The sequence below is a fragment of the Typopeltis vanoorti genome, chromosome 1 (assembly GCF_054136105.1).
Source record: "Typopeltis vanoorti isolate ZY-2024b chromosome 1, IOZ_Tvanoo_1.0, whole genome shotgun sequence".
Taxonomy (NCBI): domain Eukaryota; kingdom Metazoa; phylum Arthropoda; class Arachnida; order Uropygi; family Thelyphonidae; genus Typopeltis; species Typopeltis vanoorti.
In genome coordinates, this window is record NC_143549.1 from 52,516,839 (window position 1) to 52,539,840 (window position 23,002).

General features: G+C 34.8%; 2 protein-coding genes across 6 annotated transcripts in view; one reads left to right on the forward strand and one right to left on the reverse strand.

Moving 5' to 3' along the window:
* The window catches only part of LOC150109972 (E3 ubiquitin-protein ligase RNF34), a 246,749-nt gene extending 225,123 nt beyond the window's left edge, over window positions 1–21,626 (forward strand). For all 3 annotated transcript variants that reach the window (XM_090416125.1, XM_090416134.1, XM_090416142.1), the window contains exon 6: window positions 19,475–21,626. In XM_090416125.1, coding sequence (XP_090272251.1) covers window positions 19,475–19,644 — 170 coding nt within the window. In that variant the 3' untranslated portion in view covers window positions 19,645–21,626. The remainder of the gene's footprint in view (window positions 1–19,474) is intronic.
* Window positions 21,627–22,494: 868 nt separating this feature from the next.
* LOC150109973 (2-oxoglutarate and iron-dependent oxygenase domain-containing protein 2-like) overlaps window positions 22,495–23,002 on the reverse strand; it is a 202,167-nt gene continuing 201,659 nt past the window's right edge. For all 3 annotated transcript variants that reach the window (XM_090397457.1, XM_090397437.1, XM_090397428.1), the window contains one exon: window positions 22,495–22,718. In XM_090397457.1, coding sequence (XP_090253583.1) covers window positions 22,598–22,718 — 121 coding nt within the window. In that variant the 3' untranslated portion in view covers window positions 22,495–22,597. The remainder of the gene's footprint in view (window positions 22,719–23,002) is intronic.

Genomic DNA, 23,002 nt, shown 5'->3' on the forward strand with positions numbered 1-23,002 from the left:
TTTTTTAAATTTTATCTTAGATCCATAAGTTAAAATTGGTTTGAACACTGTCTTGGATACAGCTAATTTTGTGTTTTGCCTTCCTGCCATACCAGCTTTAATAATTTTGTTGTCTATTTCCATATTTAAATTGTCATCTTCACTAAAAATTGTGCCTAAATAGCTGAAACGTTTTACTTGTTCTATAGGTTCTCCATTCAGGATACAGTTCATGTTTTCAATGTTTCTGCCTATTTTCATTGTCTTTTTATTCTTATTTTCATATCAAATTTATTATAACAGTGATTCAATTTAGTCAGGGAATCCCTGCAGACTTGTATTGGATTTATTCAGAAGTATAACATCATTTGCATAAAGTAAAGGGCTAAGATTAACATTTTTAATACACTTTCCTTCATAATGTGGTCCATGTGAATAATGAATAACAGTGGACATAATGTGCACCCTTGTCACACACCTGATATTAGCTTAAAACCTGTATCTCCTTCAAGTCTAAATGCAGATTTACAGCATAAATAGAGACTGTGTATTGCTTTATATAATGTCCTTGGACCTTGTCATATTCCTTTTCCAGATCAACAAAACTTAAATACAGATCCTTGTTATATCCAAGATTGATTTCTCAACTGTTTGTCTTCAAGTGAAATCTGATCCTGACAATCTCTATTTGGTCAGAATCCAGCTTGTTCTTCACCAAGCTTCCCTTCCACAATTTTTCTTAGCTGTTTCTCAAGTATACCTGTATAAATCTTATCAGGAACATTGAGATGGGAAAACCTCTAATTCTCACATTGCTTTAGTTCCCTTTTTATAGATACTATGAGAGCTCTGCTCCAATCATATGGAATTTGACCATCTGACTAGGTGCTTCTGAATTATGCAGTGCACCCACTGTAAAACTTTTATACCTCCATATTTCAACATTTCTGGTCGAATTTCATTCTACTCCAGCTGCCTTTCCACATTTCTGGCTTTTGATGACTTTCTGCTTCAAATACGGATATGAATACCTGACCGTATTCCTGTTGGGTGTTTTTTACCACTGTGCTGATGCTGCTTGTTTCATTTAACAGAGTTTCAAAGTAATTACTTCAGACATCTAGAATTTCTTTATCTTCAGTTTTCTTATCAGCTTTATCATCTCTGATTCCTTTTATAATAATAAACAAAACAAAATAATAAACTGTAATAAACAAAATAGAAAAGACAAGGCTAATGAAGCCAATGGTGTTAGAGGCTTTTTTTGTCTTTTTCTCTTTCATAAGAATTAATATTGAACACAGGAAAGAAGTGTGATTTTCTTTCATGGAGAAATTTTTTTATTATTTTAGATTCTTAGCAACACTTGATGGAAGCAAAATCATCTATTGCAATTTCAAGAAGATGAGTAAGTTCCTGCTGAATTATCAGTGGATATATATATATATATACATAAACAAGGCCTCACAATTGCAACATCATTTGTTGTTTGTAAAAGCAAACAACAAAAAAATTTTTCAGTTTTAAAAAGCACTCCTTTCTAAAACTGAAGTGTGGCAATCCATGTTATTATACAAACACCTCCTGGAGTAAAGACTCATCGAGGGTGGCAATAGTAAGATGCCTTCTAAAAGAGATATTTATCATACATCATCTTAAATTGGTTCAATGTTTATGCACTCTCCATGCAAAGAAATCATACTTCATTCTCTTATGCACCACACTTTTATACAGCTTTCAAGAATGACCTCTTTCTATTCCCTCCTTCAATCCTTTGGAAAATATCCTGGGTATCTATTTGATAAGCATCCCTTAACAATTTATGTCTCATTCATATTGTCCCTCTTCCGCCTATTGACCAACGACTGTAATTTACATTCTCCCAACCTGTCTTCATAGTCAGCATTCCAAAATCCTGATATTGCTGTTGTGATTTGCCTCTGAACGTTTTAGAGCTTGCTTTTCACCCAGGAACTCCAGTGACCAAATCGATGCACATTAGTCCAGATGTGGTCTAATCAAAGCCTTGTATAGCAAAATGACCACATCCTTATCTCTAATTGTCAGTGTTCTTCTTTGTATACTGGAATTTCTTTGTGCTGTTTTTATCAATTTTGCAATATGGCTCTTGAACTTCAATTCTTTATCCATTAATATCCCAAAATCGCACGCTTCCTCCACCTTCTGTAATATAGCATCTGTAATTAATACGATACACAGCTTTACCTTTTTGAGATCCAAAGTGCAAACCCTTACTATTTACTGTTAAATTGACATCCCCACTTGTATGCCCACATAGCCACTTTATTCAAATAGCTCTGAAGCACCAGTACATCTGCATCATTCCTAATAATTTTTCCCAGCTTAACATAATCTACAAACAGCTGCATATCAGCTTGCAGACCACTCGCAATATCATTAACAAATTGAACAGCAGTGACCCTCGAACAGAACCCTGTGGGACTCCGCTCATAACATTCCTCCTGTGAGACATGGTACTTCTATACACCATCGTTTGATATCGATTAGAAAGCCAGTTTGCTATCCAATCAACCAACTGATTTTCCAGTCCCATTTGCCGTAACTTATACACCAGTTTATTATGTGGTAGCCAGTCAAATTCTTCTGTAAAATCCATAAGTATCACTGTATATGAATTGCCCCTATCCAGGACCATAGTCACCTTATTATAAAATATAAGTAAATTTGTTAAACAAGACCTCCCTTTATCAAATCCATGTTGACCTCTATAGAGAATCTTTTCCTTTCCACCCAATCCTGTATTCCTAACCAATCTGTCCAAGATCTTAACAACCACTCCAGAAATGCAAAATGGTCTGTAATTTGAAACATCCATTTTGCTTCCATCTTTATGCAATGGAACAATCTTGCCCTCTTTCCACTCATTAGGGATTGTTGAGGATACTAGACTCTCATTAAACAACTGAGTCAATGGAAATTAGTTCCTTAGCGCATTCTTTCATGACACATGAAATTCCATCCAGTCCAATAGCCTTATTCACATCAAGATGACTTAAACAATCATAGACTTCCACCTCATTCACCTTCAACCAACTAGGTTGAAGTGTTGATTCCTTAACTTCCTGTTTCCTTAGAATAGTATCGTTACTATCAGTATGAAAAACCTTAGATGATCACTGAACAATTCCACAATAACCTTTTCCTTGGTCACGCTTCACCATCTCTATTCAGCAGAGTGGGATTTTTCTTAGCCTGTTTCATAGTCTCTTCTCATACTCTAATTTTGCCTTTCATCACTCTTCTTGCCTGCACTTTATAGATTTCATGCAACTGTTCACATCTTCAAAGTTTATATTTTTCCCATAATCTTCTCTTCTGCAATTCTTGTTTAATTTCCCTATTCATCCATTTAACACATTTTGTTAATCCTTTGTTTGATTTAGCAATCTGCTATTGCCATCATCAAATACTTCTTAACTATGATCCATACCATGTTAATCTCTTTTCCTTCAAGTACTTTTCCCGATAGAACTCCTTCAAGCTGTTTTCTGAGTTTCCATAATCTCCTGCCCTATATTCCGCATCTACCTTTTACTGTATTGAAAATTTGTTGAAAATTTTCAATACAGTTGAAAAAAAAAAGGTGATAAACCTTTTGGCAACTCCCATAGGCACAGATGACTTGCTACTGCTTCTGCCTGGTATCTCCAGCTCTGGGCCTGGCTCCCACTGAAGAGACCTCAATAAAGGTCGAAACTAGTCTGGGTAGATGGCCAATCCCTTTAATGCATAACAGTATACATATCCACATAGGAAATGTGTTCTGCATTATGGGAGATACTGGGTTAGAAGTGCCTGGTAGCTTGCTCCACCTTTGCCACGAGTTGCCTAGGTGTTGCACTACTTACTGGATAAGATAGTACAACACTATATTTAGTCCTGAAGATATTTTCAGGCGCAAACTTTGTTTGCTCTCACTGGGATAAAGGATTAAACTAAATCTATTATAACTTTTACTGTATGATTGCACCTCCCTCCCAGGTCAGGACTACATGATCACTATCACCAACTGGTGGCAATGTTGATATGTTGTTAACAATTATGTTATCTGACATTATCACTAAATCCATGACATTGCCCACAAGTTCCTTCTGTCACCAGCTATATGAGATAGTGACCACTTAAGAATTCTTTTTTTCTTTCTCCCATAAGCTGTTCTTCTTTTCAAATTATATTTTGAAAATTGAAATCCCCCATTATTATAATGCTTTTTTCACTAGCTAAATTAATTTGCCTATACGTATAATTATATTTTCCAAGGAAAAAAACAAAAACTCATATTTATTTTAATAAATGTGACTTTTAAAAAATACAAATCTTCAACATAATGATTTTCATAGCAAGCATTTGAAAATTATGCAAAACTAATATCTACGATAAATTTAAGAACATAAATCTTTTGTTCCATTGCACTGATTTGAAGACAGCAAATTTAATACCACCATTAAATCATTTCATTGCAAAGAAGAATCTGTTGTTATTACAGAATTGGATTGTTATTTTCAAACATGTTGAATTCATTTTTATCTTTGGGAAGAAACAATAAATAAATTGTGCAGCAAAATTTTGAAGAACAAGGAAGAAAATTCCAAGTAACACAGTACACCTTAACTCAGGTGACACAAGGTCACTCCATGACAGTTAGTTAATCCACTAATGGCAATACAGTTAATGTAATAATAAGGGGTTAATGGTGTAGAAGGGTAATTACATGATAAAAGACAGAATGCCGATGAGGTTTTTCCCATTAAAACCCTAAGGTGATCTGAGTATTTCATTCACATCGGCCAGTTTGGAGATTAAGGAAAATTATTACAAGTGTGTGTGTGTGTGTGTGTGTGTGTGTGTGTGTATATAATGTGTGGTTGTGTTTGTTTTAGGATTAAATGACTGGGAAACCGAGATGAGAGATAAAAAGCAGATTTTAATGGCATGAGTAGTTTTGTCTTTAACAGACTTCTTCAGGTGCAAAAAATTAATAGAAATAACCAACAAAAACCGTAAAGGAATTAACTTTAAACAGCACAAAAATTCAGTGTATTCATTTCAGTGTTAATGCATTGACGTTTGTGTATTTAAAACATTCTCTCTCTGACTTCATTGTTGGGCATACGCGTGTGCTCAAAATCTCATGTACGCCAATATTGGATAGCAGCACAATGACTGCCTAATAGGTTGTAACTCAGGTTGCTGTTGTACTCTCTTTCTTTCAAGTTCATAACAAAGGAAAATATTATTAGACTTCTCTCATAATACTGGTTGAGTGTGGTTCTCTTCATTAGAATTCACAGGAAAACAGAACACTGGCTCTCGTTCTCCTGTAACTTATGTCTCTCTCTGATGTTCTCTGATGTGTAACTCAATGGATTTCCCCTGTCTGGCCAAAGTATGGTTTATTACAGTTGCACCAAATCTGGTAGATGCTGAGATATTTTACGTTCTTATTGGCTAGGTTTAGGCCGGCTCAGTAAGGAGTGGAGTTTTGGTAGAGATGTGAATAAAGTCCGTATATTGTATTTCCTAAGAACCTTGACCGATTTGGGAGAGACGGAGCTGATGCAGGGTAGAGAAATGTTACCTTTAACATTTGTGGTATCCTCATGATGCCGAGGGATTGGATTATACAGGAATTTGTTAATAGTTTTCTGGGAATAGCCATTCAGTTGAAATGTGGTCCAGAGGAAATTGAGTTCTTTTTTAAGTTCTTCTTCATCATAAAGAAGGGAGTGAGCCTGATGTCCAAGTGTAGAAATGGTTCCAAACTTTTGTGGGGGATAACGGTGGTGGGATTGAACATGGAGATATCTGTTTGTGTGGGAAGGGTTTTCTGTAAATCAAAATTTTCAATTTCTCTGCTGAACAGGTCAGTTTAACATCCAAAAAAGGAAGAGAACCGTTAACTTCTAACTCAGCTGTAAATTTTATGTTTGGATGTTGATTACTCAGATGGTCTAGAAAGTTCTGAAGAGATTCATGGCCTTGTCCCCAAATTAAAAAAATGTCATTATGTATCTTTTCCAAATTCTGGGTTTTAAAGGGGAGGAGGAGATAGCTTTCTCTCCAAAATCTTCGAGGTAGCAAGTACTGGTGACAATTGGTTTCCCCCCATAGCTAATCCAGAATTTTGTTTGTAGATAGTATCTCCATACTTGAAATATCCTGAATGAACACATAAAACAGATAATTTGTTTTTTAAAAGTAAGAGCACTTCTTCTGTAGGAACATTGTTAAATAAGGATAAGGAGACTATGTTGAAACTGGCCATGATTTCTTCTTTAATACTAATATCTTTAAGGCTAGAGACAAAATTCACGGAGTTTTTAATAAAAGATGATGATTGACCGGAGAAACATTTTAGAGATTTAGCAAGAAATTTGGAAAGGTTATAGGTTGGAGAATCAATTCTGTCTACGATTGGTCATAGAGGAATGTTCTCTTTATGGATTTTAGATAATCCATATAATCGAGGGATCAGCAGATGGAGAGAACGAAGACATGGACGTGTGTTCCTGGGGAATTCTGTTGTTGTTGTTGTTGTTAGAAGGTTGTAGGTATGATTATGAAGTTAGTAGGTAGGATCTCTTTCGAGGATCGAGTAAGTCTCAGTTTGTATCAAGTCTAGCATCTTGTTGTGATAATCTACAGAGTTGAGCACAACCGTAGCATTGCCTTTATCCACCAGAAGAATAATTATGTCTTTGTTAGAGAAACTACAATATAACAAAAATATCATTATTCTTCAACTGAGTAAATCACTCATCTAACACACACACACATGAGGATGGTCTGAAAAGTTCTCAGCCTAACAGTGAAAAAACAAATTTATAATTTCAAATTAATTTTTATTTTTCAACATAATCTCCCTTAAGACCAATACATTTATTCCAGCGATGCTCCAGCACCATTATCCCATCCATGTAGTGGTTCACAGTAAGATCTGCAAAATACCCCTCTACAGCTGCAATCACCTCTTGATTCAAAGAAAAACACTGACCAGCAAGGAAGGGTATTAGTTTGAGGAAGAGATAGAAGTCAGAGGGAGCCAAATCTTGGAAATAGGGTGGATGTTCAACAATTCATACTGCAGATTCCTTAATTTTCCCATTGCCAAAACACCTTTGTGAGCAGGTGCATTGTTCTGATGAAAGATGATTTTTTTCTTCTGCAAAAGGTCTTTTCTCACGAATTTTTTCATCTAGTCTGGTTAAAAGATCGGAATAATATTCGCCAGTTATTGTTGTACCCTTTTCAGGATAATTAATAAACAAAATGCCTTTAGAATCCCAAAACACCGATGCCATGACTTTCCCTGCTGATGGAACCAACTTTGTCTTCTTTTGTGCTGAACAACCGGCTTCTGTCCACTGTTTTGACTGCCATTTGGATTCTGGTGTGTAATGGTGAATCCAGGTCTCATCCATAGTAATAAATTGATGCACAAAATCAGTTTTATTCTTGTTAAAACACTCCGAGCACTGTTTAGAGATTTTCATGCGAGTGCATTTTTGATCTACTGTGAGCAAGTGTGGCACCCATCTTGCATAAAGCTTTTTTTACATGCAATTCTTCATGCAAAATATATCCTATACATTTTTTGAAATGCATATAGTCTCAGCAATTTCATGCACTTTGACTCACTGGTCATCCAATAATACCATATCTTGCACTTGATCAATGATTTCTGGTGTTTTACACTTTATGAACTTCACATGAATTTCTTTTGGCGTTAAACCTTCTTTTACAAATTTTATAACCGCACAGTACTCAATTTTATCCATTTTAAAGGGTATAGACAGCACTTTTACTTCAGACAGCTCTATAAAACAAAGTACTTGATAAAATTATTTGTAATTTCAGATGGATGCTTATGACCAACTTAGAAAAAAAAATCTTGCCGATAGTGTTGCCATGTATGGTCGAGGCCGAGAACTTTTAGACCAGCCTCGTATATATATATATATATATATATATATATATATAGGGAGAGAGAGAGAGATCAAATCTGTGGGTTCGATTCAAAGAATTTATCCAAGTACTTATTACATAACACTTGCATTTGCAGATCAAAGAAAGAAAGTTAATCCTTCACTAACACATCTTCAGACTTTGTTCTTTTCTGCTTAAGACACTACTTCTCACCTGCTCACTTCTAATACTATTTAAATTTCAAATCTGACTAACCTCAGAATACAGTTTTTATATTTGCAGTGATGTTCAAAAAACTTCTCTAAAATGCTTGATACTATTTAGAAGAGGATAATCTTGTTAAGATGATTTCCTTTCTCTCACTCTCTCACACAAACTTCAATCACACTCTGATTTTCTGTTTCAAATTTATGCTTTTTTTTTAAATTGGTATTTTCATAGGCACTGTTCTGCTGACCTTGTCGCCATCATTCATTCATTCCTTCTGTTTGTAGCCATTTCCCAGGTAGCTGCTGCTCATTGACATGAATAGTTCAGCTTTAAACTTAATGATTCATTCTCCTGAATTCCATCCACATCTCTTCTTCAGGATAGTCATTTCCAATGCTGCTTCTCTTCATTCTTAGATTTTTCATCCTGTGAAGTCTAGAAGAACATACACAAATTAACACATTATGATGATTACTAATGATGCAATATTTGTGCTAAGGCGATTGATGGAGAAATATAGGGAGATGTAGGCGGAGCTACACATGATGTTTATAGACCTGGAAAAGGCATACAACAGAGTGGCCAAACAGGAGGTATGGTGGTGTATGAGGAAGAGGGGGGGGGATGTCGGAAAAGTACGCAAGGTTGGTGAAGGAGATGTATGAGGGAGCGAAAACTCAGGTCAGGTCTAGTGTCGGCATGATAGAGGGGTGACCCATTGTCATAGGGCTCCATCAGGGATCAACTCTGAGCCCCTACCTCTTTGATCTGGTCATGGATGTACTAGTGGAGGACGTGAAGAAGGAGGCGCCAGGGAGCATGATGTTTGCCAATGATATTGTTCTCTGCAAATCATCCCGAGAGAAGCATGAAAAGACCCTGGAAGAGTGGAGAAAGGTATTGGAGGAGAGAGGCATGAAAGGTAAAGACTGAATATATGTCAACGGGAAGTGACGAGGATATGATCATATGACTCCAGGGTGAAAGGTTAACTTCAGGGAAGAAATTCAAGTACCTTGGGTCGATCGTCGAGAGGAATGGTGACCTGAATGAAGAAATACAGCACCGAATAACATGCGGCTGATGAACTGGAGGAAGATGAGTGGGGGTCCTGTGCGACAAGAGAGTGAGTTGTAAGATGAAAGGAAAGCTGTATAAGATGGTGGTGAGGCTGGCGATGCTCCATGGTGTGGAGACGTGGCCTATAACAAAGGCACAGGAGAGGAAGATGGAGGTGGCGGAGATGCGGATGTTGAGATGGATGAGTGGTGTGAACAAAGAAGGACAGGATAAGGAATGACTACATCAGATGGATGAACAAGGTGGGACTGATCGGTAAGAAGGTACAAGAAAGCAGGCTGAGGTGGTTCAGTCATGTAGAGAGAAGGAGTGAGAAGTATGTTGGTAAACGAGTGGAGTATGTGGAGGGAAGGAGAAAAAGAGGCAGGCCCCAAACTCAGATGGAGGAATAAGGTGGCAAAGGATCTTAGGGAGAAAGGATGGAGTTGGGAAGATGCCCTGGACTGGAGAATCTGGAAGAAGAAGATTAAAGATGTGAATGCAGACCCCCGTTTAACACGGGATAAGGCATAGCGAAAGAAGAAGAAGAAGATGATTACTAAATGGGCAAATCCACAGAGTCCATAGATTCATGGAAGAAGGGGCCCTAAATATTATGCCAAGCTCTATCCATTATTCATGCAATATCTGTTATACTTTGCTTTGAACTCATTCACTGACGTAGTATTCATAACTAACTCTGGCAATCTATTCCACTCACTCACTCACCACTCTTCAAGCAAAAAGTTTCATTTTCACACCATTGCTAACCACACTCCAGCTTAATTTCCGGGATGACCTTTAGTTCTCTCTCCACAAGACCTGTTCTGAAACCTCTGTATCATTGATACTATTTAGAAGAGAAGGAAAAAGTGTCAGTAATTTGTATGTCTCAATCATATTGCTCTTCTTCTACCTATCAGCTAATTTTGGTAACCCACAAATTTTCAATCTATCCTTATAAGGAGCATTCCATAGGCCTGCCACCGTCTTGGTCACTTGCCTTTGGATCCTCTCCACCTTTCTTATTCCCAAGAAACATAGGTGACCAGACCTGTAATCAGTAGTCCAAATGGCCTGCAATAACCTGCTTATCTTTGCTCATCAGCATGTTCTTTAGTAACCAAGTACAGTAATGTCCCACCTTACAACACCTCGCAATGCAACACAAGTGGACACTTGTGTTACTTTTCAATTATGACCATCGCCCATTTATACGATATTGTATTTGCTTGTACAATGGTTTTAGTAACATGATTCTGCCATGAATCAACCAAAGTGCATACTCTGTGATGTCATTCCTCACTGCATATTTCTGTGTTCGTTGATTTGCTGCGAATTATGAACTGTTTCTAACTATTTTATTTTATTGTTGTTAATAATTGGTAGATAAAAATCAGCCATTATCAGCTATGATTAAAGTTATTAAATGGAGTGATAGGCTGCAGGCTAAACTTACCTTGCACTACTGTTGTTAGTGTTAAAAACAAAATTCTTAGTGAAGTGAGAAGTGCTACACCAGCTAATACTTACTGCAGTTATTTATAGACATAACAGTCTTGTTGCTGAAATGGAAAAATTATTCTAAACTTTTCATTTGCATAACTGATGTAAATAAATGCATTATTTACATTATGCATATACATTGCTTGGAAAGAAGTCAATGGACACCTCATGGGAAAGGTGCATCGTACCTTGTAATAAGTCACGTATTTGTAGCCGGTATAAATAGGAGGAATATGATGCTCCCAGGTCAGTGCAACTGTGTCCAGGTGAAATGGCTCCAAGAAGTGAACTGAAGAAGTTTGAAAGAGGCAATGTGATAGGATGACATGTTGCAGGCCTATCTGTTTAGCAAATTAAGTCATACCAGGTCAACAATCAGTGATACCACACTGAGATGGAAGTACAGGTAGTCACCCACCTGCAGTGGATGATACACCAGTCACTGAACATGACTGTAGGGTACTATGAAAGGTAATATGCAGAAACAGCCATTCTTTTGCTGACACATTGAATGTGGAGTTCCAAGCATCGACCGAAACACAAATCTGCACAAAAACATTTAGAACCGAGACTCACAACATGGGTTTCCTACCATGGAATACTTACAATATGCAAACACCACATTACTCAAACCACTATGCAGTGTTGTGTACAGTGGGATGGGAAAGCTTGGAAAGCTCTGTTATGGAGCGATGAATCACGCCTCATCATCTACTAAGTAGATGGATGGGTGTGATGGATACTCAGTGAATGTCTCTTACCAGAATACATAACCCAAACTATGAAAATTCAGAGGTGACAGTGCAATGGTATGGTTCTGGTTTGACATCGGACCTCTGTTTGTGCTTCCACAAAGATTCAGAGGTGAAGGTGCGATGGTATGGTCCTGTTTTTCCTGGTTTGACATCGGATCTCTGTTTGTGCTGCCACGAAGATTGAATTCTAAGATGATATCTTAACATTCTGGACAATGAAATGCTTCCCATTTTGTGGTGTTTCTATGAAATTGATCATTGTCTCTTTGAGCAAGATAATGCACCATGTCATAAAGATAAGGCTGCTGCTATAACTACATGGTTTGTGGGCATGAATGTCATCACACACTTGACTGGCCTCCACAGAGTCCTGATGTCAATCTTACTGAACATCTTTGGGATGAACTGGAGTGTTGAGTGTGGTCAAGGGATGTCTGTCCCACAACATTCGAGGACTATAGGAAGTATTTTCCAAAATTCTCATTGATTGCTATTGTACACTTGTGTAAAGTATGATGTCCTGTAGAAATGCTGCAGTCATTACAGTGAAAGGAAGTCCTGCATCTTATTAAGGTGGGTGCCAAAGCTGTTTGTTCTTCACACTATAGTGTCCATTGACTTCCAAGTGGTGTGTGTGTGTGTGTGTGTAAATATGTTTTTTTTACCTTAGGAATAATGTATATTAGGGTTACCAAGTAATTTTATAAACTTGGTTATTTTACTCCTAATCCCAAGTAAGCAAACAGTTAAGTTTGCGCCTGAAACGTAGTTCAAGTCTAAAGGTGGTGCAACACCGGGGCAACTCATTGTAAAGGTGGGTAAAACTCTGATCACTATTCTTAGTATTTTCTATAATGTAAAGCATATCTCACTAAGAGATGTATACTGCAATACATTATGGGTGGGGTCACTACCCAGACCGGTTTCAACCTTTTTTGAGGTCTCCTCAGTGAGTAGCTAGACCCTAAATACCAAGGTTTTAGTAATACAGAGCCTTATCAACTTTAAAGTTGCTACAAGGTGTTTTTATTTTGAATAATCTCTGGAGGAGATATAAATTTAAATAATTTTTTTACCTTAGGAATAATGTATATTAGGGTTACCAAGTAATTTTATAAACTTGGTTATTTTACTCCTAATCCCAAGTAAGCAAACAGTTAAGTTTGCACCTGAAACGTAGTTCAAGTCTAAGAATAGTGATCACAGCTTTATCCACCTTTACAATGAGTTGCCCTGTGTTGCACCACCTTTAGACTTGAACTATGTTTCAGGCAAACTTAACTGTTTGCTTACTTGGGATTAGGAGTAAAATAATCAAGTTTATAAAATTACTTGGTAACCCTAATATACATTATTCCCAAGGTAAAAAAACTTATTTACATCTATATCTCCTCCAGAGATTATTCAAAATAAAAACACCTTGTAGCAACTTGTATAGGTAAAGTTGATAAGGCGCTGTATTATTAAAACCTTGGTATTTAGGGTCTAGCTACTCACTGAGGAGACCTCAAAAAAGGTTGAAACCGGTCTGGGTAGTGACCCCACCCATAATGTATTGCAGTATACATCTCTTAGTGAGATGTGCTTTACCCACCTTTACAATGAGTTGCCCTGGTGTTGCACCACCTTTAGACTTGAACTACGTTTCAGGTGCAAACTTAACTGTTTGATTACTTGGGATTAGGAGTAAAATAACCAAGTTTATAAAATTACTTGGTAATCCTAATATATATATATATATATATACACACACACACACACACACACACACACATATACTCAAACTTCTAACATCCATGTGTGCTATGATGAACTCGAGAGAAAGATTGTCGAATCTAGGGAAATTTCTCTAGATTCCTCTCATATCAACAACAGCCTGAGTTTCAATCTCTCTGACGCACACGTTGCCTCTGTTCAGTACTGGCGCACTCACAATAGCACGTAGTATACGTTTGTTTGGAACTCAAGCTCACATTTTGTTTTCAAACACACTACTGTCTTTTTGTACTTGTTCTGTTATTACAATTTTAAGTCTCTGTAATTCTTTATATATTTCTTTGATTGTGATACCTGAAGATGTTGATCAATTCAATGAAACTAGTGTACTAGTAGTATCTTTTCAAATATATCATGTCATCTTTTTATCTCTCGGTATCAGTCATTAAAGCTTTTTCATAATATTCCAACTGAGTAAAAATAAATTCTGAAAAAAAAAAAAAAAAAAAAAATATATATATATATATATATATATATATATATATATATATATATGACTGCTTAAAAATGTTATCAAACCACTACATGCATCTACAAGTGTGTGTGTGTTGGGGTGGGAGGAATAAATGATTCATAATTATTCACTATATAATGGTAATTTGGAACCTAGATATCATAAGTCTTCTAGTCCTTAGTAAGATTCTTCTGAATCTTTCTGGCAAAAGATAAAGGCATATGGTACACTATTTCTGGTATGATTTACCTAGGTTGTCTGTGCAGGAGTTTGATGAGGAGAATGTTGTCAGAAGGTAAATGTGTTTTTGGCAGTATTATAGTCATCAGGATAAGAAAAAGAGAAGAAGCACAAATGATCAGAAATGGCATCTGTTGATAGACGAGGATGAGATGGGAGATTGTCTCAAGCCACTTGTGATATGTCGAATGTTCCCCCCCTCCCCCATTGTCTTGAAAAATGTAGCATGGAAATGTTATGAAAAAGATAACGCTTAGTATCTAGAGCAGGGATTCTGGTGTGTCCAACTGACCATTAATACTACTAATGTGTTAAACATTATTATGGTATCTTAGTGCCAAATAGTCTACTACACATTAATATAGGAGTCTTTATTTCTTAGTTCACAAATTTCAGCAACTGTATCAGAAATGGCAGTTATATAACTGCTAGTATCATGTTGGGGTTTTATTAGTGTTAGCAGCACCAAGAAAGGATTAAAAACTATTTTAATGCTTTCAATATTTCTTATATGTCGCCGAAACATCTTCAGGGAGTACAGCTAACAATTGTAACACACAATGCAATACTGACTGAAACACGTGGATATGACTCTAAAGTCCTAAGTAGGGCAACCACAATCAGTGTTTGTAGGAGATCATCATCATCAAATTTCTGCCATGTACAGGATATGATAGTACTCCATGAAAAATTTACATTACTAACTTCCTATCTATAATTTTCCTCCAAATCAGTCTGTTACTTGTCAAGACTTCAACATTATCAGATCTTATATTTCTATCGTCTAAGGCACTTTGTACTGTATCAATCCACCTATATCTTGGTCTTCCTCTGGGATTTTTTTCCTGCCAACCTGGCAGAGAACATTTCTTTTGCTAATCTTTCCTCTCCCATTCTGTTTAAGTGACCATACCACCTGAGATTAGCTATGCTAACGCATTCCTGTATACTGACAATGTCAAGTTCTTTCCTAATATCCTAGTTTTTAATATGATATTGCCAGATGCCTTCTGTTCATGCCTCTAATCTTTCTCAGGACTCTCATATCTGCAGTCTCTAGTCTTTGGTCAAGTGTTTTTCTTCTGACCCAGCTCTCAGATCCATAAGTTAAAACTGGTTTGAACACTGCCTTGTATACAGCTAATTTAGTGTTCCGACTAATTTCTCTCTTATTCCATATGAATTTATTCATTTGACTTCCTACCATACTAGCTTTGTTGATTCGGTTGTCTATTTCCATATTTAATTTACCATCTTTACTAAAAATCACGCCTAAGTAGCTGAAATGTTTTACTTGTACCACAGGTTCTCCGTTCATAATGCAGTTGGCATTTTCAACGATTCTACCTATTTTCATTGTCTTTGTCTTTTTAATGCTAACCTTCATACCATATCCTTTACAACAGTTATTTAATTTAATCAGGGAATCTTGCAGACTTGTAGCGGATTTATTTAGAAGTATAACATCGTCTGCATAAAGCAAAGAGCTGACATTAACATCTCCAATTTTGATATCATGTTTAATACCACTGGTGAAGTAGACTCATCAAGTTGTATAGTGAGCTGGGTTGTTTTTAAATACTCACATAATGAGTTCAACATCCTGGGCCATTTCATCAATTCTTTGTTGCACTGTGGCTGTCTTGTGCAGTATAGTGCGTATGATCGTACTAACAGCTGGTAGGATTAGTTCTTCACCAACATTATGTGGTTTTCCCGATTTATCAATCAGTAAGGAAATGTAAGAGGCATGCAACCCATCATCATCATCATCATCTAGTTTGGATGCTGCTGAAAACATACCTGACGACGTTATTTGTTTCAAAACTTTTTCTTTAAGTGCTTGAAAATATATTAAATCCTTATCTTTTTTATCTGCATGAACTTTTGTCAAAATTCTTCTAGGCTTCATAGATTCATTTGAAAAAAAACATTTTGGCAAATCAGGCACATTGGTAATGTTTTGTTTGTAGGCGACTGAATAAAGCCATATTTCAAATATTCGATATTATATTGTCTATATTTCTTTTTGGGTTCAGCCATGATATTATCTGTAAATAAAAGTTAAATTTACGAAATTGCTAGAATAGAATTTCTCATGTACCTAAACCAAATTATTTTTACAAGAAAAGGTATAAAAATACTTAGGTGAAACTTGCTATTTTATTGGAACAACAGTAATTTGCTTTGTGTGTGATCCGTGTAAGGTACCAACTAGGTATCGAATATGCACTACATCAGATTGCTAACTGCTTGTCACACAATTCAGAAACAATCTAAAAGTGATTTCATATGTCTTATGTATTAATAGTATTATATAGTGAACAAGCCATAACATGCACATGTTCCTGCCAATGCATACTGGACTTGTAAAATCCTGATCACTTGAAAGTGTGCACCTGCCAACACTTTGCTTGTTAAGACCTGTTGTCAGACTTCAACACCGATCGGCTGTTCCTTGTATTTCCTTGGAAAATAAAGCAACCATTATGACCTTTTCTTACATTATACAACAGTTATATCATCAAAATTTCTTCAGCTCCTAATTTTTCTCCTTTATGCTTTCACCACCCCTTACTTCAATTCAACATCCTCTTTTGCTCATGAGGCCATTACCACCCCCTGAATTGTTCCAGCGCCCCGAAGTGGGTGGTACTACCCACTTTAGGAACCACTGATCTACCTGTCTGTGCAAAGTATGTCAGCTTGCAGGAACAGGATACTTTATATACTCCAGGCACAGAGAGAAGGGAAATGATCTTTGATAGAACAGATAAGGTTGACAAGTTTTTGTTGGGACTTAAAAAAGTTGTGCAGAGGTAGTGTACTCCAGATCAGACATAGGGGATGGTGATGGTATTTCTGAAATTCTTCTGTGAAGGGGATAGCCAAGGATTGAATATATTTTTTAGAATTCTGTAAGAAGTGTAGCCATCGGACAAGAACATATTTGGTATATGTTCCTGTCCAATGGTTATATGAAGTTCCTTTGGTATATGAAGGAAGGGTAAACTATTTTTATTTTACTTTTCCATCATAAACTGGGTGCTTATTGGGTGACAGAGGAAGGAGCCTAATGTGTCTGGGGCCATGAGACCAAATAGGTTTGAGGTGGGGAGAGTCTATCTATGGCTTGTTTTTAAAAATTTTCTATCTAAAAATTGGTAAGTGGAGTGAGAGATTGGAAACCCATAGCAATTCCCTCTGTTTGTAAATATTTTTGTTCAAGGAAAAATAACCAGAATTGATGGGAATGGAAAAGAGATCTAAGATATTAGAAGAATAAACATTTTTGAGAACATGAAGGTATCATGATACATTTATGAGAATATTGGTAAACAGTGTGATGTCAAAACTTACCAATATATCTGTAATGTAGAAGTTTTAAAATGGATAGTTTTTTTATATAGAATGTGGGGTGGGGTAAGATAGTTTGCTAACTGTTTTGAGCAGGGAGCATCAGTGACATTTGCTGTGTGTGTGGGGGGGGGTCTGGATTTGTGGATTTTAAGTAAACTATATACAGGGAGGACAAGAATCAAAGGGTTTGAGTTTTTTTGTAATGTCAGGTAACCAGAAAGATACTTTTTTAAATAGGCTTTTTAATTTTTTAACCTGCATTTTGGTGGGATGTAGGTAGAAAGATCTATCTTGGAGAATAATATTCATTTTCTGATTATATTCAGTGTAGTTAAGGACGACTATGGCATTACACTTATCTGCTCTAATGATGATGCATTTATTTTTTTGTAACTTTCTGAGATCAGCAACTTGGCCAAAAGATAGATTCCTTTTCAGAGGCAAAGACTGGGAAAGGATTATTGTTGACATCAAGTCTGATATTGGCTATTTTCAGAGCTAACTTTCCTAATCTGGTCTAGCACCAGCACTCCTTTCACTGCTACAGCAAAATTGTGGCTAAGGCTTAGAGTGCTGATGGCATCTTTTGAGCCTTTTTCGATGACAGATTCATTACATTATGAGAGGTTGAATTTGCAGTTGTGATTTAGAATTGCACAGAATATTATACTTTTTGATATGCTTTTGAAATGTTCAAGAGAATGGACCAAAGCTGAAGTCCATTCTCTTGGACATTGAGGATTGCTGAGATCTCCGATTGTATCGAACTGATGGCGGAATTGGTAGTGGCAAGACTGGAATGCATTTCTAAGATGGAAAAGACATCTATCTGGCTAAGATATGTAAATAATGTGTTCTCATGAAAGTAAAATATAGTTAAATTTATAAAAGTAAATTTAAAAAAAGAAAGACTGTTTTTGGAGTCTGCAGTAGCTCACAAATCAATGAAATTTAAACAAAAGTGGTTTCAAGAAACTTCCCTAAATTTGGGAAGCATCAATCAGTACAATTCCATGTGTACAACCTAGACCTCCTGCAAACACCCATAATGATTGCACCACCTAGATAGGACTTTAGTCATATCCATGTTTTATTCAGTGTTGCATTGCATGTGCATGCATTTGTGCGTTTTACAAGTGTTATAACTGAAGATGTCTCGGTGACAGACAAAATATTGCAAGCATTAAAATAGTCCTTAATCCTTTCTTAGTGCTGCCAATATTCAATTAAACTTCTAACATGATTGCCTCCTAGTACTTAAGCATTAACACATGAAAACTGCTGGCATAATTACCACCACATTTCAACTTCAAGATGTCCATAAATTTATATCTTGATCAGTAAGAAACATGAAAATAAAAAAGAAAACATGAATGGGGAAAAACAGTTTAATTGATAGTTCATTGTGGTATACAAAATAAACTTGCCCAAAATAACATCATGATACTGGGCAAATATGCATATGATATTGGTAATATTGTAGCTTCATATATTGTTTGCTCTTTGTGTATTTCAATTAAATATTCAGCACCCTGACATTGCAAAAAAAAAAAAAAAGTATGAAAATTATTATAATTTGTAACTGTTTTCTTTTCTGAACTTGGTTTTTTTGTAGAAAGTTTAACTTTTGCATTAGCTCCTATTGATGAGACCTCAATAAAGGTCAAAACTAGTCTGAGTAGTGGCCCTTTCCATGATGTTTTTGCATTATGGAATACTGAGGCAGTTGATGTGAAGGTGATAGCCACTAAATACAAATAACCTAGTCATGAAGATACTTCACTTGCAACCTTTGCTTATACATACACTAGGGAAAGGATTAAACAAGAATATAATTTTTCAGATATAAAGAATTTGGTTTTCTACTCTCACAGTCAGAAATTTCCACACTGCTTTATGTGGTAGATGTTTTGGTGCAAAGTATATGGTAGTGTTGGAAGTCTCACACCAGGTAGTGAATTAATATTAGAGGCCTAAAAAGTTCCATGTCTTTTTCAGAATACCAGACTCTTAGTTTACTATACTATAAGTTTGTAGCCTTTTGTGAACAGGATTATTGTCATTAAAAAATATCTTAATGCAGTACTTATTTTGTCTAAGAAGGTGAATGAAATGAAATGTATTCAATTGTAAATGTTTTTTTTTTTTTTTTTTTTCCTCCATCTAGATGCAGTACCAGATGAAAATTTGTGCAAGATTTGTATGGAAACACCAATAGATTCTGTGTTATTGGAATGTGGACATATGGCTACATGTACAGAATGTGGAAAACGACTTCATGAATGTCCCATATGTAGACAATATGTAGTCCGTGTTGTTCATACATTCAAGGCATGAATCAAAAAGTTAACACAACTGGACCTTTTTTGTTTTACCAAAGACATCACGAGAACTACAGCTGTTTTCTTTCTGATCCTTTAAATTATTTCACTCAGCTGTTTTCACAGTATGCTCAAGTATTGTAGCTTCAAAAATAACTTAAAATGAGATCTTCAAACTAGCTAAAATTTAGTAAATGTTGAGGCTGTCATAAATATGTTGATACAGACAAGCAAGTTAATTTCTTTAAAATAATTGATAAATGTGTGAAATATTCACATTTTATGAGACTAACTCAGCTGGCTAACATTAATAAGAGCCATAGTTCAGCATTTGCAGTTTAATTTTTTTGTAAAAAGAAATGTTTTTATCATTTAAAGTGGCCATAATTTATTTTATTTTATTTTTTTTATTAAAAGGAATGTAGGGTAATCCTTAAAAGAAATCAGTCATATTATTAGAGTACAGATATTTTTTCCTAGTTGCCATAATAGGCTTTTAAAAATTCTTTATATATTGCAGATGATAAATAAAAATGATCATCAGTTAGATAATGCTTCTGTATCTGTAAGGATTATTTTGCTTAGTTCAAGAAATGTATAGAGAATATGTTGGTGCCAAATGCCATTTGTCAACAGTGAATGAATGGTGAAAACTTGGACAGTTTCAAAGATTTTATTATAAATTTTGAAGAGCAGTAGTTTATTTGTTTGCTGCTTGAAACCAGATAAGTCTCAAGATTAAAGAAAGGAAAATTAAAATCTGTCACAAAAGGCATGCTATCAAATTAATTATTTGATTATTGCAACCCCCCTTTTTTTTTTTTAATTCTGGAAATTGTACAATAAATGGCTTTCACCATAAAAAAAAAAAAAGAATATTAAAGAAGAATTTTTATTAAAAATAATTTATAATGAAATGTTATTTTCCTGTCTTACTGTATTGTTTATCTGTATACTTGAGACTTGATTATATTTTAAGATGTCTACCTTGGAACATTGTTTTTGAACTACTTCTTTCTGCATCAGTTATTGCAATTTTTCATATCTTCCCTAGGAAAGTATAGCTAAACCCAACATCCATTGAAATTTAAATATTTATTTCAATGGTACTTTATATTTGATTTTTAATGAAACTGTGATTAGGCTAAAGCAATAAGATAGAAATTTAAGTTCTGATATTAGGAAAGAAATTACCTTAAAGGTAAGCTTAAAATTATAAGCACTAATTAACACTTCAATCAAGGTATGAAAGATGTAGAAGAGCTCTTAGAAGTCCTCAAATGCTTGTAGTTTATAAAATAGGATAAATTGATATATCATTAATGATATTTTAGAATTCCTTAAAAATTTATGTACATTTATATTCTATAATATAAAGCACTGGTCAAAAAGTTTGTATTTTGGGAACAGGCTCCAGAAAATAAATCCTGTATTTTTTTTTTAAATTTTTTTTTTTTGCTCACTCCATTTCATAACCAGCCAACTTGATCACCTGAAAATTTTATGATTGAAGAGAATATCACTGAGATCAGGCACATATGATGGGATTTGAATATTTGGGAAGGAGAACTTTTAATCATGAACATTATCTTAAAAATATTATGCTATACAACTTTCATTACATTTTGTATCAGTCAATAAACTGTTTATCAAATTAACTCTTTAGTACTTTCTTTGATAGGCATTCCTGGTTATAATTGATGGCATCTCCATCATCCCAGAAAATAATGTCAACTTTGCCTACTGAGGCAAAATGATGTGAAATTTGATTTCGGAATCCAAATAACGAGTTTTTTATCATTAGTCTGTTGAGGATATTAATGATGATCAAAATTTTTGATGAAAATTAATTTTTATCTTGAGAATTAATTACATTTCAGGAGGTCTCTGAATTTTGAAAATTTTATTTTGTATAATTTTTGTTTAGTTATGGGATTGATCATTAAATTTAGTCAGCAATTTAATACTTAGTTTAATAATTGCTGAAAATCATTTTTATTTACTTGTGATAATCAGCCACAATTTGATAAACCAAGTTAGAAAAAAATCATCCCTCTACACATGGAGCTATTTCAAGTGCTGTTATCTCTGGATCTCACTCAGAGACAGACAGACTGAGCACTAATGTGCTATAGATTCTGCAACTTCTCATATTGGAATTGATGTGTCAAAAAAAAAGTTGCCTTGTTAGTTCATGTGTAGTATCCAGTTTATGTGAAATTACAAACGAGTCTCTTCTTTGCAGTTTCAACCATCACTTATGTAGAATACTATTGTAAGAAATGCCAACCTGAGAGTTAATTTAAGCCACTCATATGTAGAGTTATGCTATTATCTGATACACTATTTAACTGCAAATAAAGTAAGTTGGATCACATTCCCCCTAATATTTGTTGCATATCATGATATATAATGGATTGTGAAGAGATACTCGATAATAACACAGACTTCAGATTTATTATTTACTCAGTTGATTTGTTTACTGTGCATAAACAGCTGTGTTAATATATTGCCATAAGTTAGAATTTCAGGTTTATATCATTTTTTTCTAAATCAGAATATAAACTTTTTGATCAACTTTCATATTTATATATGATTTATAATATATTTGTATCATGATTGGGAACAAGATTATGATCAGAGCATAAAGTTCACCATATACTCTTTCATATGTTATCAAAATAGTTTTTTTTTTTTTAATTTCTTTATTATATTATAATCATTAGTAATAAACATGGATATCCACATTTAATAGCATTTCCTTGTGGTGGGGTAAGGAGTGGAAGTCATTATTTGAAAGATTTCAAATCTGTATGTTTGGTAATGGATAAGGAGAAATAAATTTGCAATATCAGTTCAAGAAATTTCCAGTTGTAAATGGGAGCATGTTTTCACTTAATGGTCTCTCTCTCTATTCCATCTAGTCAGAAATACAAAGTTCCAAATGGCATCTTTATATTGGGCCAGAATTAAGTATGATGACCATTGGTGTACGTTATATATATAAAGTACTTATTGTATGGAATGTATATAGATGGGGGCATCATTTTTGTTGTTATTTGCATCTCCAGAAAAACTTCAGTGAAATTTCTGAAATGAAAATACATAATATATTTGATGTATCTTTTGCTGCTATTGAAACTAAAAATAATTTGAATAATTTTTGTAACAGAGGTTATAGCTATATATATATAATGAGCAATATTAATGGCTATCATAATGTCATTTGAATTATGGATTACATTTATGTTTTTTTTTTTATTTTTTTAAATCTTAATTCTTAGGAATTTATTTGAAATTTTATAAAACTAGTATGTTGGATATAGTAAGTTTTCAAAATAGTATGCTGTAAATAAAGGAATCTTTTGCTTCAT